Source organism: Hippopotamus amphibius, chromosome 1 (genome assembly GCF_030028045.1).
Source record: "Hippopotamus amphibius kiboko isolate mHipAmp2 chromosome 1, mHipAmp2.hap2, whole genome shotgun sequence".
NCBI lineage: Eukaryota > Metazoa > Chordata > Mammalia > Artiodactyla > Hippopotamidae > Hippopotamus > Hippopotamus amphibius.
This window is the reverse complement of record NC_080186.1, coordinates 83211316-83225389: the sequence shown is the minus strand read 5'-3', so window position 1 is coordinate 83225389 and position 14074 is coordinate 83211316. Positions and strand designations below refer to the sequence as shown.

Below are 14074 nucleotides of genomic sequence, written 5' to 3'. Positions count from 1 at the left end.
CATCCAGTTACATCCTGTCTATGGCTGCTTTCCTGCTGCTGCGGCAGAGCTAGGTAGTTGTGACCAAGACTAAATGGCCCAGGGACTTCCCTGGTGGCGCAGTGGTTAAGAATCCACCTGCCAATGCAGGGGACACGGGTTCGAGCCTGGTCCAGGAAGATCCCACATGCCTTGGAGCAACTAAGCCCACGTGCCACAACTACTGAACCTGTGCTCCAGAGCCCGTGAGCCACAACTACTGAGCCCACATGCTGCAACTACTGAAGCCCTCACGCCTAGAGCCTGTGTTCTGCAACAAAAGAAGCCACCGCAATAAGAAGCCTGCGCACTACTAGCCCTTGTTCTCCGCAACTACAGAAAGCCAGCGTGCAGCAACAAAGACCCAATGCAGCCAATAAATAAAAAATAAAGGAAATAAATAAATTAAAAAAAAAAAGCCTAGATGACCCAAAAGTTGAAAACTTTTACACAATCTGGCCTTTATAGAAAAACAGGCCAGCCCCTGACCTAGGAGATGGTGCCTGCCGGCTGCCCCTGGGTATGTCCCTGGGGCCCGTACCTGGTTGAGATGGCGCAGGCATTTGTCAAGACACCAGAAACAGCAGCAGCAGCATCGGGACACGCACCTCGACCAGGCACCGTGCTGCTGGGGTCAGATTCAAAACAAAAGGAACAGTGTCAGAAACCACACGGGAAAGAGGTAAGCAGGCAGTTTCTGCCCACACACTGTGTTCCTACTTAGAGACCTGTGTACCTGGGGAAGCACTGCAGCAGTTCTCACTCGGTACAGAAGTTCTTCTATTCTGTATATGCTACTTCTAATACTAATTATTATCATTACTACTCCTGATGAGCAAGCTTTCTCTCCTGTGTGCTTACCTGTTAGGACCTCTGTTGACTTCCGCAGAAAGGGAAATGGGTTAAGTCCATATTTACTAGCAAAGGTAAACCAGACCTTCTGGTTCTAGGGAAACAAACAAACAAACAAAAAACCAACTCTCTTCCCTCTTCATCTTCTCCTAAGTGTCTTCAGTTACAAGCTATGCTTTTTCAAACCAAAGTCTGTATTCATGAAAAATTCACATCCCAGAGACAATAAAACTAATGCATTGTAGATACTAGTTGTGTCCACATAAAAAAGGAATCAAGTTTTTTTTTGGAAATACATCCTATAGTGAGACTTTCAGGGCTAAATTTTTAGGGATCAATCAGTCCTTTGAAATATAACTTGAACTTGTGTATAACTCAAGAATAATTTAACAAAACTTGTGGGGGTGGGGGGTGGGTGATTGAATGTGTCTTACTCACTGCCCAGAACAAGGTGGGGGGAATCCCTGAAAACAATCCTGAAATAGTTCTCTACGAGGACCCCAGGAATCACTCAGACTTATATGGACATTTTCTTGCCCCAATGTAAATTTGATTGGATGAAATTGGATCTGGATACGTCTCCATCTGGCTGTGGCTGTGAATGGGCCATTTAACGTAAGAAGGCTCTCACAGTGGCCTGTGAAACGTTTCAGGTGAGGGTACAGTGCGGGGCTGTAAGGCTGCTGAGGAAGACCATTTTTTTTAACCTAAGAAACGACACATTTCTCCAACAGTGACATCACTGAAAGGGAGTTTGGCTCCTTAGTCCTTATGGGATCTGGGGAGTGATAAATAACCTTTTAGACCCCTCCCAGAGAAGCTGACCCACTGACGTCTCTGTTAGATTTATGGAGGCGGTTTTCCCAAAGTGTTTAAGTGCCTAGTTCTAGGGGAGACAGCTAGTCCCCTGCTGCTCATTAATTTATGATTATCTGTTACTAATGCGTACATGTATCTACAGTATATGTGTACACATATATGAATGTATTTAATATATACAAACTATATGAAGATATTTAAAATAAAAAAGCTGCTCTGTTCTTCAAGAAATACTTCTCCAAGTGTCCTAAGATTGAAGGATCAATTTCAAAATGCAAGAGCCAGAGTAGCTTGATGTGTCCTGGATGTGGAAATGCCTCTTAAAGTCACAAACATGTAGCTAAGCAGAATTTCAATAGAATTACAAAAAAATACTCTCTGATCAGGGGCAACAGCTTAGCATGCATTTCAAGATAAGGGAGCTAGATAATTTTATGTGAAATTCAATCAATTGTTCCTAATTAATATACTAATCTTAAATCTTGATTATGGACTTAAATATCAACAATTCAGATTTCTGCTTAAAAGAGCAAACAAACACAATTCTAAAGTATAATTATGAATCCACATGTAAAACTTCCCCAGTTTACTAAGAGCGCATACCTATACCCAAAAGGTTGGACTCATGTACGTTTGGGAAACTCTGACCAAGTCACCAACGCTGAGGTGGGAATGGGGGGAGATTAACATTGTGTGAGAACAGAAAAGTTGGGGAAAATCCAATCTTCCCTTGTTTGGCAGGCCAAAAATACCATGAGAACAGCTGTTTTCCTGGTGTTTTGGTTTCCACTGGCATTCATAACCAAATGTGCATGGAAATAAAAACCAGGGAGAAGAAAAACCCCCAGGCACAAAAGCCCCACAGTTTTCTGTCTTTTGAGCTGAGATTTAGGTCAGCTTGCCCACTTCTAGCTATTAAGCATTTGCAGGCGCGCGCGCACACACACACACACCAGCAACTTCCCTTGGCACCCTCCAGGAAACACAAAAGGCAGGAAATATATTTTAGCATTAAAACAGAAACAAATATTATTATCTTATAGTATATTTTTCTTTAAAAAAAAAAGCATGGGAATGTCCATAAAAACTTGCTTACATTTCATCTTAAGAATTCCTCCCATTTGTTCAACATTTAAATAAGAAGGAAAACCAGCCAAGTCAGAACTATGCCCTCTCCACACCACCTCTGCCACCACGTTGGAGAAAATCCAACAAACAAAGCTATAAACAAAACAGGGGCCAGGACAAAAAGGTTGCTGGGGGTGGGGTGGGGGATGGGACCTGAAGAACACTGGCGCTTTCTGAATGGCACTGGCACAGGTCACATTCCTGTCCTGGGACCCAGCGTAGTTTTCCAGTGATTAGCTTTTCTGCAACCCAAACACGGAGCGCACTCTGTTTTAAGGTGCTGCCTTACCTTCTCTTTCAGAGTGTTATACACATACATGAGAATGGCTCTTGGAATCCTCGCCACAGTGATTAAAAATGACCCCTTGATAACTGTTCCCTGATGGTAGCAGAAAAGAATGGTGAGAGATGAAAGGATCGGACGATCAGGAGGGTCATTTTTATTTCTGGGAACAGGAGAAAAAAAGACAGCATTTGAAAAACACTATTTAGAAAGAAACAAAAAACTTCACTCTGGTTCAAATCATCTATGGTACTAACAGTTTAGAGAGCACTGACGCCATCCGCATTTGGCAAAATTTTTATACTCCTTGGTAGCTAAGGTTAAGTGATTTCTTGGACTAAGTTAATTCCTTTTGGTGGCACTCAATGTTACAAACATGAAACAGAAAATTAAAAACAAATACTGATGAGTTCAACAAATTCTCCACTTTACAATACCTACCACCTCCACCAATCCATTAAATTGCGTATTGATCCCATTTTCATTTTCGGAAGTTTAATTATATAATAATCCCAAGGTTTAAATTACACACGTGCATCTGTAAATATTGCCAGTATTAGCTCTGTGATTAAAATCACCACCAAATCACATGACCAGGATTGGCCGCGAGAGAGAGGAACCGGCTTATAGTGAAGGGAAGAAAAGTTCTGCCTTCCATACAGCTCCAAGCTCCTGAAACCCAGCTGATCTCTACGCTGCTCTGTAAAGGTCACTTCACTGTGAATCATTTACGGGACTTGCCATGACACAGCTCTCAAGAATGCAAAGTCAGTTTCACAGGCAGGAAAAAAAAGTGAAAAAGAACAGAATGGGCATAGCCTTCACCCTACGCCAAATCTGAAAGATAAAACAAAGGAGGGAGAGCTGATGCAACCCCTCCCCTGACCGTGTGATGCCAGTTCTAGCAAATGAGGCCCTTTCCGAGAAGCTTCTTTGCTGATTCCAAGTGAAGCTTGCTTTCTTCATAATGGGTTATTCTACAACTTGCTCTGGTTGCTAATAAGTCAGTATGAATTAAGGTTTTGACAAGAGTCTAGTTTTTGAGGGAGGAAAAGGAATGCAGCCAGAAGTGTTTCAAGAGCTGGCAACGGCCGTATCTTGCTGTTACTTAAATCATCCAGGAAGGAAGAGAGAACATGAAAGTAATATCGGGAGCAGAATAACTGCAATCCAGTTGTCCCACAAAAAGGGCGACGTGTGTTTCAACTCAATATTGTTGAAAATAGGAAATACCAGCAAAGCTATTGCTGATATGAATTCATTTAGATCTGATAAACTAGAATAGCAGCAGAGCCAGGAAAATCTGACACATTTTTTCCTTTTCCTCATTTTTTTTTTTTTTAAGGAAGAATGTTTACTTTCCCATTTAGGAGATTTATGTGTCTTTGAACGTATTATGGTGCTCAAGAGGGGATGCAGGAGAAGAGGGCGGCACCTGCTTTCCATCTGGTGGGGAAACAAACGATCCACAGGCCACTGTGAACAGGGCCTTGGGGGATGGTCCTGCAGGTACCGAAGTCTGGGGTTAGGCATTCGCTTTCTGAGGTTTTGCTGGGAAGGGATTAACCATTTTAGGCAGAGGAGTGTCTGCAATGTCTGAACAGCCCTCATCCATGTCGCATCCCAGTGATGGCTCCAGCCGCTCCAGGGCTTGGCTGGAAGAAGATGTAGACGTTCCAGAAGCTGAGTTACCACATGAGAGAGAAAACCTGAAAAGAAGGCCAGCTCACAAACCAGGACAGCTTGTGGAGCCAGGAGTTACTCAATACTCGCCCTAAGAAATAAATACCACTCCACACAGAAATGTCAATCACTGGAGGGTCTCGGAGCCCCCCCCTTCTCTCCTTAGCCCCTTTTCCATGTTCAAAGGTAACATCGCCCTGTCATCCCTCCCCTTCTATGCACGTGTCTGGGGCCTTCATCTCTGTTTCCTTCACAATCAGCAAAACCTGCCTTCAGGAAGAGGCTCTGATTACACCTGGTGATGCTTAAACGAATATTTCACCATATTTTGAGAACTGGCATCGGGGCCCACAGTGCAGTGAGGGGCGTATTAGGCAGCTCAGTGATAGGCTTATGAGGATGCTAGGGCCAACCGTCAAGCCTCCGCCTCTGTCTCTAGGGAGTACTGTGTGCTGAGCACCTTCCACCAGGTTTTGTGGGTGGTGGTAGTAGGAAGATCCTGGGCAGTGTGAGAGAGCAGGGGACTCCAGGATGCACCCCACATGCCCAGCTTCCCTACTTTGAAACTTGTGGCTGCTCTGAGTGCTAAAGGTGCCTGGCCCTGTGCGATGATGGAGCCAGGGCCCCAGGACACTGCATCAGCTCAGGTCGCTGGGCAAAGCATTTAATAGTTCCGTTCATCCAAGTCTGTAACACCTTTAGGCCATGGTACGTAAGTGGTGTTTTGCAACTACTATTTGTTCGGACAGTAGAGCATCAGTTGAATCCAGAAACTTCAGGGTCTTAGAGGCACGTTTTAGCTCTGGTTAGACCCAGCCTAGTGCTCACTGAGAACTTGTCAACAGCATGGAAAATTCATTTTGTGCCTCGGCTCCTGGACAAGGACCAGGCTGCACAGGATGGATGACCTCCAATGTTAATCTGGTCCTGAGCAAAGGAGCACGGTGTGTCCCTGCAGAGACCTTATCCTTTCCTGATATTTCTTTCAACAAAACCACTGCAAGATGGGGTTGGGAGGATGGTGGGGGAAGCTGTGAGGTTCGTCTTTCCAATCCCAAAGAAAATGGAAACTCTTTGTTATGACGAGGTCCTCGGCAGCTTGTCAGGGTTAGGAAGCTCATCTGTCTCCTACCTAAATTCCTTAGGCTCAGCTGTGAATCCACTGTCTCACTTCCTTCTCAGCAAATCCAAAGCAGCTGGAAACCATCTTTTGTATAGTTACAAACAATGAAGTCATGCCTCACATGTCCCTTCTCCAAAGTGAGCGGTGCTGGTTCCTTCATATCACAACGAGCCACATCTTTATGGCTCTCGGTTGACCCCTCTTCAAGCAAACGGTTGTGAAAGGGAAATTACACAGGTTGCCCATGTCCCGGTACTTGATGGTTTTTGTATGAACTCTTCAGCCCCCTTACTGCTTAAATGAATGACAGAGATGAATGCACTCTGGCTATATTTAATTCTCACCCTGCATGCAGGCTAGAACATGAGAGTAAAGAAGTGTGAGCCCTGAGATAAGGAAAAACCTCGAGGTTTCAAAATTAGCACACAGTCAAAAAGGAATGCAGAACTCTTTAATAAATGAAATAGTAGTGCTAAAAATAAATCAGCATGCATTTTGTTTTAAATTAGTTTGTTTATTTTTATCAAATATGCGAAATATCTTAAAAAGTCAAATAGTCCTGCTAGGCATAACAGGAAAAACAGCAGTTTTCTTTCCCCACCACTAATTTTCTCTCCCTAGAGGTAATATGTTAGCTGTTTCTTCTGGAACTCCCCCTCACACTTCTAAATTACTTGTTCTGACTGCTATTTCTTGATTTTCTTTTTCGGCATCACAGACCGTCTACTGACTTCCCGCTATGGAAGGTGCAGGTTTCGTTCCCCGACACAACCTAAACTCCTCAACACACTCATTTTCCCACCCTTCTTCTTCTCAACATAATTATACTGAAGTTCTTAATGTTTTTTTTCCCAGCTTTACTGAGATATAATTGACATAAAACATTATGTAAGTCCAGCATACACAATGTGTTGATTTGATGCACTTACATGTTGCAAAATGATTACTACCATCGTGTTAGCTAACACCTCCATCACCTCACATAATCAACCATTTCTTTTTTGTGGTGTGAACATTTAAGATGTACTCTTTTAGCAATTTTCAAGTATGTTATATAGTCTTATTAAGCATAATCATCATGCTGTACTTTAGATTCCCAGAACTTCTTCGTCTTCTACCTAGAAGTTTCTATGTTTTAACCAGGATCTCCCTTTCCCCCCTACCCCAGCCCCTGGTAACCACCATTCTACTCTGTTTCTATGAGTTCAGCTTTTTTAGATTCCACATATAAATGATATCATCCAATACTTGTTTTTCTATGAATTATATCACTTAGCATGGCCCTCAAGGTCCATCCATGTTGTTGCAAATGGCAGGATTTCCTTCTTTCTCACGGCTGAATGATATTCCATTATATATACCACATCTGCTTTATCCATTCACCTTTTGATGGACACTTGGGTTGGTCCCATACCTTGGCTATTGTGAATAGTGCTGCAGTGAACATGGGAGTGAAGATATTTCTTCAAGATAATTCTTTCATTTCTTTTGGATATACACCCAAGAAGTGGGATTGCTGTATTGTATAGTAGTTCTGACTGTAATTTTCTGAGGAACCTCCATACTGTTACACTCTTTCCATAATTGCTGTACCAATTTACATACCCACCAAAAGTGCACAGGGGTTCCCTTTTACATCCTCGCCAACACTTGTTATCTGTCTTGTTGATGATGGCCATTCTAATAGGTGTGAGGTGATATCTCACTGTGGTTTTGATTTTCATTACCTGATGATCAGTGATATTGAGCGCATTTTCATGTGCCTGTTGGCCATTTGTATGTCTTCTTTGGAAAAGAATTTCAGTTCCTCTGCCCATTTTTTTAACTGGATTTTTTTTTTTTTTTTACTCTTGAGCTGTATGAGTTCTTTATATAGTTTGGTTATTAACTCTTTATACAACATACGATTAGCAAATATTTTCTCCCATTCTACAGGCTGCCTTTTCATTTTGTTGACTGGTTCTTTTACTGTGTAGAGCTTTTTAGTTTGATGTACTCTCACTTACTAATTTTTGCTGTTGTTGCTTGAGCTTTTGGTATCATATTCAAAAAATCATTCCTAAGACTGATGTCAAGGAGCTTTTTCCTTATGTTTTCTTCTAGGAGTTTTATAGTTTCAGTTCTTAAGCTTAAGTCTTTAAACCATTTTGAATTTTTGTGAACAGTGTAATACAGGGGTTTAATTTTATTCTTCTTCATGTGGTTATCCAGTTTTTCCAGAACCATTTATTGAAGATATTATCCTTTCCCCTTTCTGGGATCTCACTTCTCTTCCACTGACCTACGGGTCTATTTCTATGCAAGAACCATGCTGTTCTGATTAATGTAGCTTTGTGATATAGTTTGAAATCAGGACATATGATGCCTCTAGGTGTGTTCTTCTTTCTCAGGATTGCTTTGGTTATTTAGGATCTTTTGTGATTCCATACACATTTTAGGATTTTTTTTCTATTTCTGTGGAAAATATAATTGAAATTTTGATAGGGAATGCATTAAATCTATAGATGGCTTTGAGTAATATGGATATTTTAACAGTATTAATTCTTCTGATCCATGAACACAGGATATATTTCCACTTGTTTGTGTCTTTCTTTCATCAGAGTCTTGTACTTTTCAGTATACAGGCCTTTCACCTCCTTAAATTTATTCCTAAGTGTTTTGTTTTTGAGGTTGTTGTGAATGGGATTGTTTTATTTCTTTCTCAGATATTTTGTTGTTAGAGTATAGCAATGTAACTGTTTTCTGTATGCTAATTTTGTATCCTGAAACTTTACTGGATTCATTGATTAGTCTAACAGTTTTTTGATGAAGTCTTTAGGATTTTCTACATATAAGATCATACCATCTGCAAACAAAGGCAATTTTACTTGTTCCTTTCTGATTTAGATGCATTTTTTTTTTCTTTTTCTTTCCTGATTGCTCTGGCTAGGTCTTCCAGTACTATGCTGAATAGGAATGGTAAGAGTGGGCACTCTTGTCTTGTTCTGGATCTTAGAGAAAAAACTTTCATTCTTTCACCACTGAGCATGTTTTAGTTAATGTTTAGGGTTTATGTTATCAGTCCATAAATAACATTCACAACTGATCCAAACTGTATTCTGATTATATTTCCTTTTCTGTACAACTTCTGGTTTTTCCTTAAGTTAATAATGTTTCACATTTTTTATCTGCTTGGTTTTCCATGGGCTTCACCAAAGTATATGTTTCTTCTCCACGTGTTCAAACAACACATCTGATATTCTCTCAGTTTCCTTTTTGTTTTTTCTTGGAGACATCCCTCCTGGAGCCCACTGCTCTCCTGCTCCTCCTTGGACTGGACATGTTCTATACCTGCTGAATAGCTACCCTCCTGGGAGTTCCTTCTTTTCTTCACTGTGTGGGAGCCCATTTCCTGAAACTTATGTTTTCCTCCCTGGCTTACTCAGTTTCAGTGGAGAAAGGATGTGGGAAGGAAATCTTTTTTTTTTAATTAATTGGCTGCATTGGGTCTTTGTTGCTGTGTGTGGGCCTTTTCTAGTTGCAGAGAGCAGGGGCTACTCTTTGTTGCAGTGTGTGGGCTTCTTATTTTGGTGGCTTCTCTTGTTGTAGAGCACAGGCTCTAGGCATGTGGGCTTCAGTAGTTGTGGCACATGGGCTTAGGAGTTGTGGAACACAGGCTTAGTTGCTCTGCGGCATGTGGGATCTTCCCAGCCCAGGGCTTGAACCCATGTCCACTGTATTGGTAGGCAGATTCTTAACCACTGTGCCACAAGGGAAGTCCAGTGGGGAGGAAATCTTTTGGGATGCTGTATGCCTGAACAGGACGTTATCCTCCTTTACCCTTGACTGATAGTATGAATAGGTATAGAATTCTAGTTTGGAAATAATCTTTCCTTAGAATTTTGACAGCCTTGTCCTACTGTCTCTTTGGTTCAGAGTTGCTGTTGAACATCAGATCCCATTCTAGTTCTTTATAAATTAAAATTAATTTTTTATTGAAGTACAGTTGATTTACAATATTAGTTTCAGGTGTACAACACAGTGATTCAATATTCTTAAAGGTTATACTCCATTAAAGTTATTATAACATATTGGCTGTATTCTGTGTTTCATACAATACATCCTTGTAGCTTCTTTATTTCATACATAGTAGTTTGTACCTCTTAATTCCCTACCCCTACCTTGATCCTCTCCACTTCCCTCTCCCAAATGGAAACCACTAGTTTGTTCTCTAAATCTGTAAGTCTATTTCTGTTTTGTTATATTCATTCGTTTTATTTTTTAGATTCCACATGTAACTGATAAAATATAGTATTTGTCTTTCTCTAATTTATTTCACTAAGTATAATGCCTTCCAGGTCCACCCATGTTGTTGCAAAATATCAAAATTTCATTCTTTTTTATCGCTAATATTCCATTGTATAAATATTACTACATCTTCTTTATCCATTCATCTACTGATGAACACTTAGTTAGCTTTCATATCTTGGCCATTGTAAATAATGCTGCCTGAACATTGGGGTGCATGTATCTTTTTGAATCAGTGTTTTCATTTTCTTTGGATGTATACCTAGCAGTGGAATTGTTGGATCATATGGTAGTTCTATTTTTAGTTTTTTAAGGAACCATGTTGTTTTCCACAGTGGCTGCACCGATTTACATTCCCATGAACAGTGTATTTGGGTTCCCTTTTCTCCATGTCCTTGTCAACATTTGGTATTTGTGGTCCTTTTGACAACAGCCATTCTGACAAGTGTGAGGTGATATCTCATGGCTTTGATTTGCATTTCTCTGATGATTAGTAATGTTGAGCATCTTTTCATGTGCCTGTTGGCCAACTGTACGTCTTCTTTGGAAGAATATCTATTCAGGTCTTCTGCCCATTTTTAAATTGGGTTATTTCTTTTTGATATTGGGTTGTATGACTTCTTTATATATTTTGGATATTAACCCCTTATCAGTCACATCATTTACAAATATTTTTCCCAATCAGTAGGTTGTCCTTTTGTTTTACTGATGGCTTCCTTTGCTGTGCAAAAGCTTTTAAGTTTAATTTGTTTATTTTTGCTTTTGTTTCCTTTGCCCGAAGCAATAGATCCAAAAAAATATGACTACAACTTATGTCAAAGAGTGTTCTGCCTGTTTTCTTCTGGGCGTTTTATGGTTTCTGGTCTTACATTTAAGTCTGTAATCCTTTTTAGTTTGTTTCAGTATTAGTATGTGAAAATGTTCTAATTTCATTCTTTTACATGTAGTTGTCCATTTCCTGGCATCACTTATTGAAGAGACTTTCTTTTTTCCATTGTATATTCTTGCCTTCTTTGTCATAAATTAATTGAACATAAGTGCATGAGTTTATTTCTGGGCTCTCTATTCTGTTCCGTTGATCTATGTGTCTGTTTTTATGCCACTGTAGCTTTGTAGTTTTGATTACTGTAGCTTTGTAGTACAGTCTGAAGTAGGGAGTGTGAAACCTCCAGCTTTGTTCTTTTCTCAAGATTGCTCTGGCTATTTGGGGTCTTCTGTGGTTCCATATAAATTTTATGATTATTTGTTTTAGTTCTGTGAAAAATGTCATGGATATTTTGATTGGGATTGCATTAAATCTGTAGATTGCTTTGGGTAGTATGGACATTTTTACAATATTAATTCTTTCAATCCATGAACACAGGATATCTTTCTATTTATTTGTATTATTTTCAATTTCCTTAATTCATGTTTCCTAGTTTTCAGAGTATAGGTCTTTTACCTATTGTAGTTCTTGATATTTTGCCTGTGATCTGTTTTTCTCTCTAAAGCTTCTGGGATATTCTCTTTACTTATGTCCTCCAGCTCTGGGAAATTTTGATAATTTCTTCCCTTCTTTTTTCTTTGTTCTCTATTTCTGGAACTTATATTAGTCAGATGTTGGGTGTCCTAAATTATCCTCTAACTTTTTATTCTTTTTCTCTTATTTTCCACCTTTTTATCTTTTTATTTGACCTTCTGGAAGAGTTCTTCAACTTTATATTTTAATCCTTCAATAAAAATTTTCATTTTGGCAATCATATTTTTCACTACAAAGGGGTCTTTCTTGTTCTCTCAGTATTCTTTTTTTTTTGGTTCTTATTTTATGGAAGCAATATTTCTTGGTTCTTTCTGAGGATACTATAGTTATTGTTGTTGATGTTACCGTTTTCTTCTGCTGCCTGCATTGTCCCTATTTTCCCTAAATTCTTTTTGTTTGTTTGTTTTGTTCATTTTGATCTTTTTCTTTCACTGGAGGCTTCTTCTAATGTTTAACAATCACTGGTTATCAGTTCACACTTAAGAGTGAGGCACGGAAGAGTGAATTGGAGGTTCTATACAAGGGTGATGGCTGGCTGGTGAGTTTCACTATCTGGTTCAGAGTCAGGGAATCAGGCCATTTCATTGGGGGACCCCACAAGGCACCATCTGTAGGTCTTTTCTTTGGGTTAGATGATTTCTCCAAAGAAGAATCCGATAATCTCCTGCCTAGGAAATATCAACCTGGTTGTCAACATGCTGGAGGCTGAGCTGTGGAGTGTGGGTTGGTAGTAGGTAGAATACTATTCAGTATTCAGACTTTCACTTGTTCCCCCTTCTTTCAGTGTAGAGCCTTGCCCCAGCCTCAGCTGTGCCAGATGCCCCACATCCAGACCCTCTCTGATGACTTCTCCAGAGAGCAAAGCTCCTGTCTTGTCTTCTGCTGGTGTGAAGGAGGGGCCCTGGGGCCCAACTGCTCCTTAGGAAGACCTTTAACTAATCTTTGGAAGCACATTTTACACTTGAATTTCTGAGCTTCTCTAGGTTTTTGTGACTCAAACCAGCCTCCTCTCTCACTGAATGACAGAGACAGGGAGATAAACACTTCACTGGAAGTTAAATAAAAAGTCCTCCTTGAAAATGCTTTGATTTTGTGGTACTAAAATAGCACAAAATCACTGCTGTCAGAGAGATGAGACTGCCAGCCAATTTGGTTAGAATAATCTCTGCTCCTCCACTCAGAAGCAAGCAGCACACACCACCCCCTCCAACGGCTCAAAGGTTCTCAATGCCACGGGCTACAGCCCTTTGTGCATCCTATGGGTCTCTAATGATGGAGGCTCCCAACAGCACCTCTGTAATAAAAGCCACAGTGCTCCTTATGGTAGGGAGGTAATTGCTCAATGGCATGAATCATCCCCGGTTGACTTTTACCCCCATGAACCCTCATGTTTTTCTGCTTATTTAGTCTTAAAGATTAGAGGAAGATCGGCCCCAACAGGAGAAAACTTCTTGTTCTGAGTCCAACCCTGTCATTGTACTGGCCGTGTTCTTCTTGCCTGTGGTTTTATCTTTGCCTCATGGAGAGTCACACACACAAAAGAGGTAAAGGGTTGAAATGTGTGTGTCTGTTCCCTCAATTATTTTGATGAGGTAAGGGAGGATAAATACTTAAATAAGTATCATAGTGAACAGAGAAGCAAGTAATTAATTCACTAGTACTTAACTATATAAACATGAATTATAATTTATAGTCACGCACAATTCCTTTAGAATTTAAAACTGTTTTCCAAGAAAACATTCTCCTCATTTTACATAGGATGAAATGATGCTCGCAGAACTTACTGAAGTGTGTTCCAAATAGATCGACAATTTTTTTAAAGTTTGAAGTCAGTACAAATGGGTATTTATAGAAGTCAACCCTTTCTTTTGGCTATCTTTCAATTCTAAGCAATAGGATTGCTTCCCTGTTTGGCTTCCTTCTGGATTTTCTAGCGTAAAGCAAAAGAGGTTAGAAATGTGACAGATTTAAGATATAACATTTCGTTTTACTACCAATGAGCATCCTGCCTAATTTTGAGCTTAGTCTTTTACTCTTGCCAATCCCTTTTGAGAGGTCATGTCAAAATTCCAAAATATCTTTTGAGATACACAACATGGAGCACAAGGACAAATCAACAGGAATAACATGCTAGACCTACCTGTTGAAATAACACGTAACCACTGCCCCAGCTATAGTCATTTGCTGACACGCGAGGATGAATTCACTAGTCCAGAAGAGGCCGATTAAATGGTACCACCACATATACCGAATGCCTAAAAGAGGCTTATATTCCACTTGACCGCCTTCGATGACGTGTGCAGCTCCTAAAGTTTAAAACACAAACATGTTTTATACCTATGTTTTCCTAAGTATGGAAGAA

General features: G+C 40.2%; 1 protein-coding gene across 1 annotated transcript in view; it reads right to left on the bottom strand.

Moving 5' to 3' along the window:
- SLC44A3 (solute carrier family 44 member 3) overlaps window positions 1–14074 on the bottom strand; it is an 84659-nt gene that overhangs the window by 28694 nt on the left and 41891 nt on the right. The window contains exons 9-11 of the mRNA XM_057718117.1: window positions 13853–14018; window positions 3107–3263; window positions 560–646 (exon numbers count right to left, since the gene is read on the bottom strand). Coding sequence (XP_057574100.1) covers window positions 560–646; window positions 3107–3263; window positions 13853–14018 — 410 coding nt within the window. The remainder of the gene's footprint in view (window positions 1–559; window positions 647–3106; window positions 3264–13852; window positions 14019–14074) is intronic.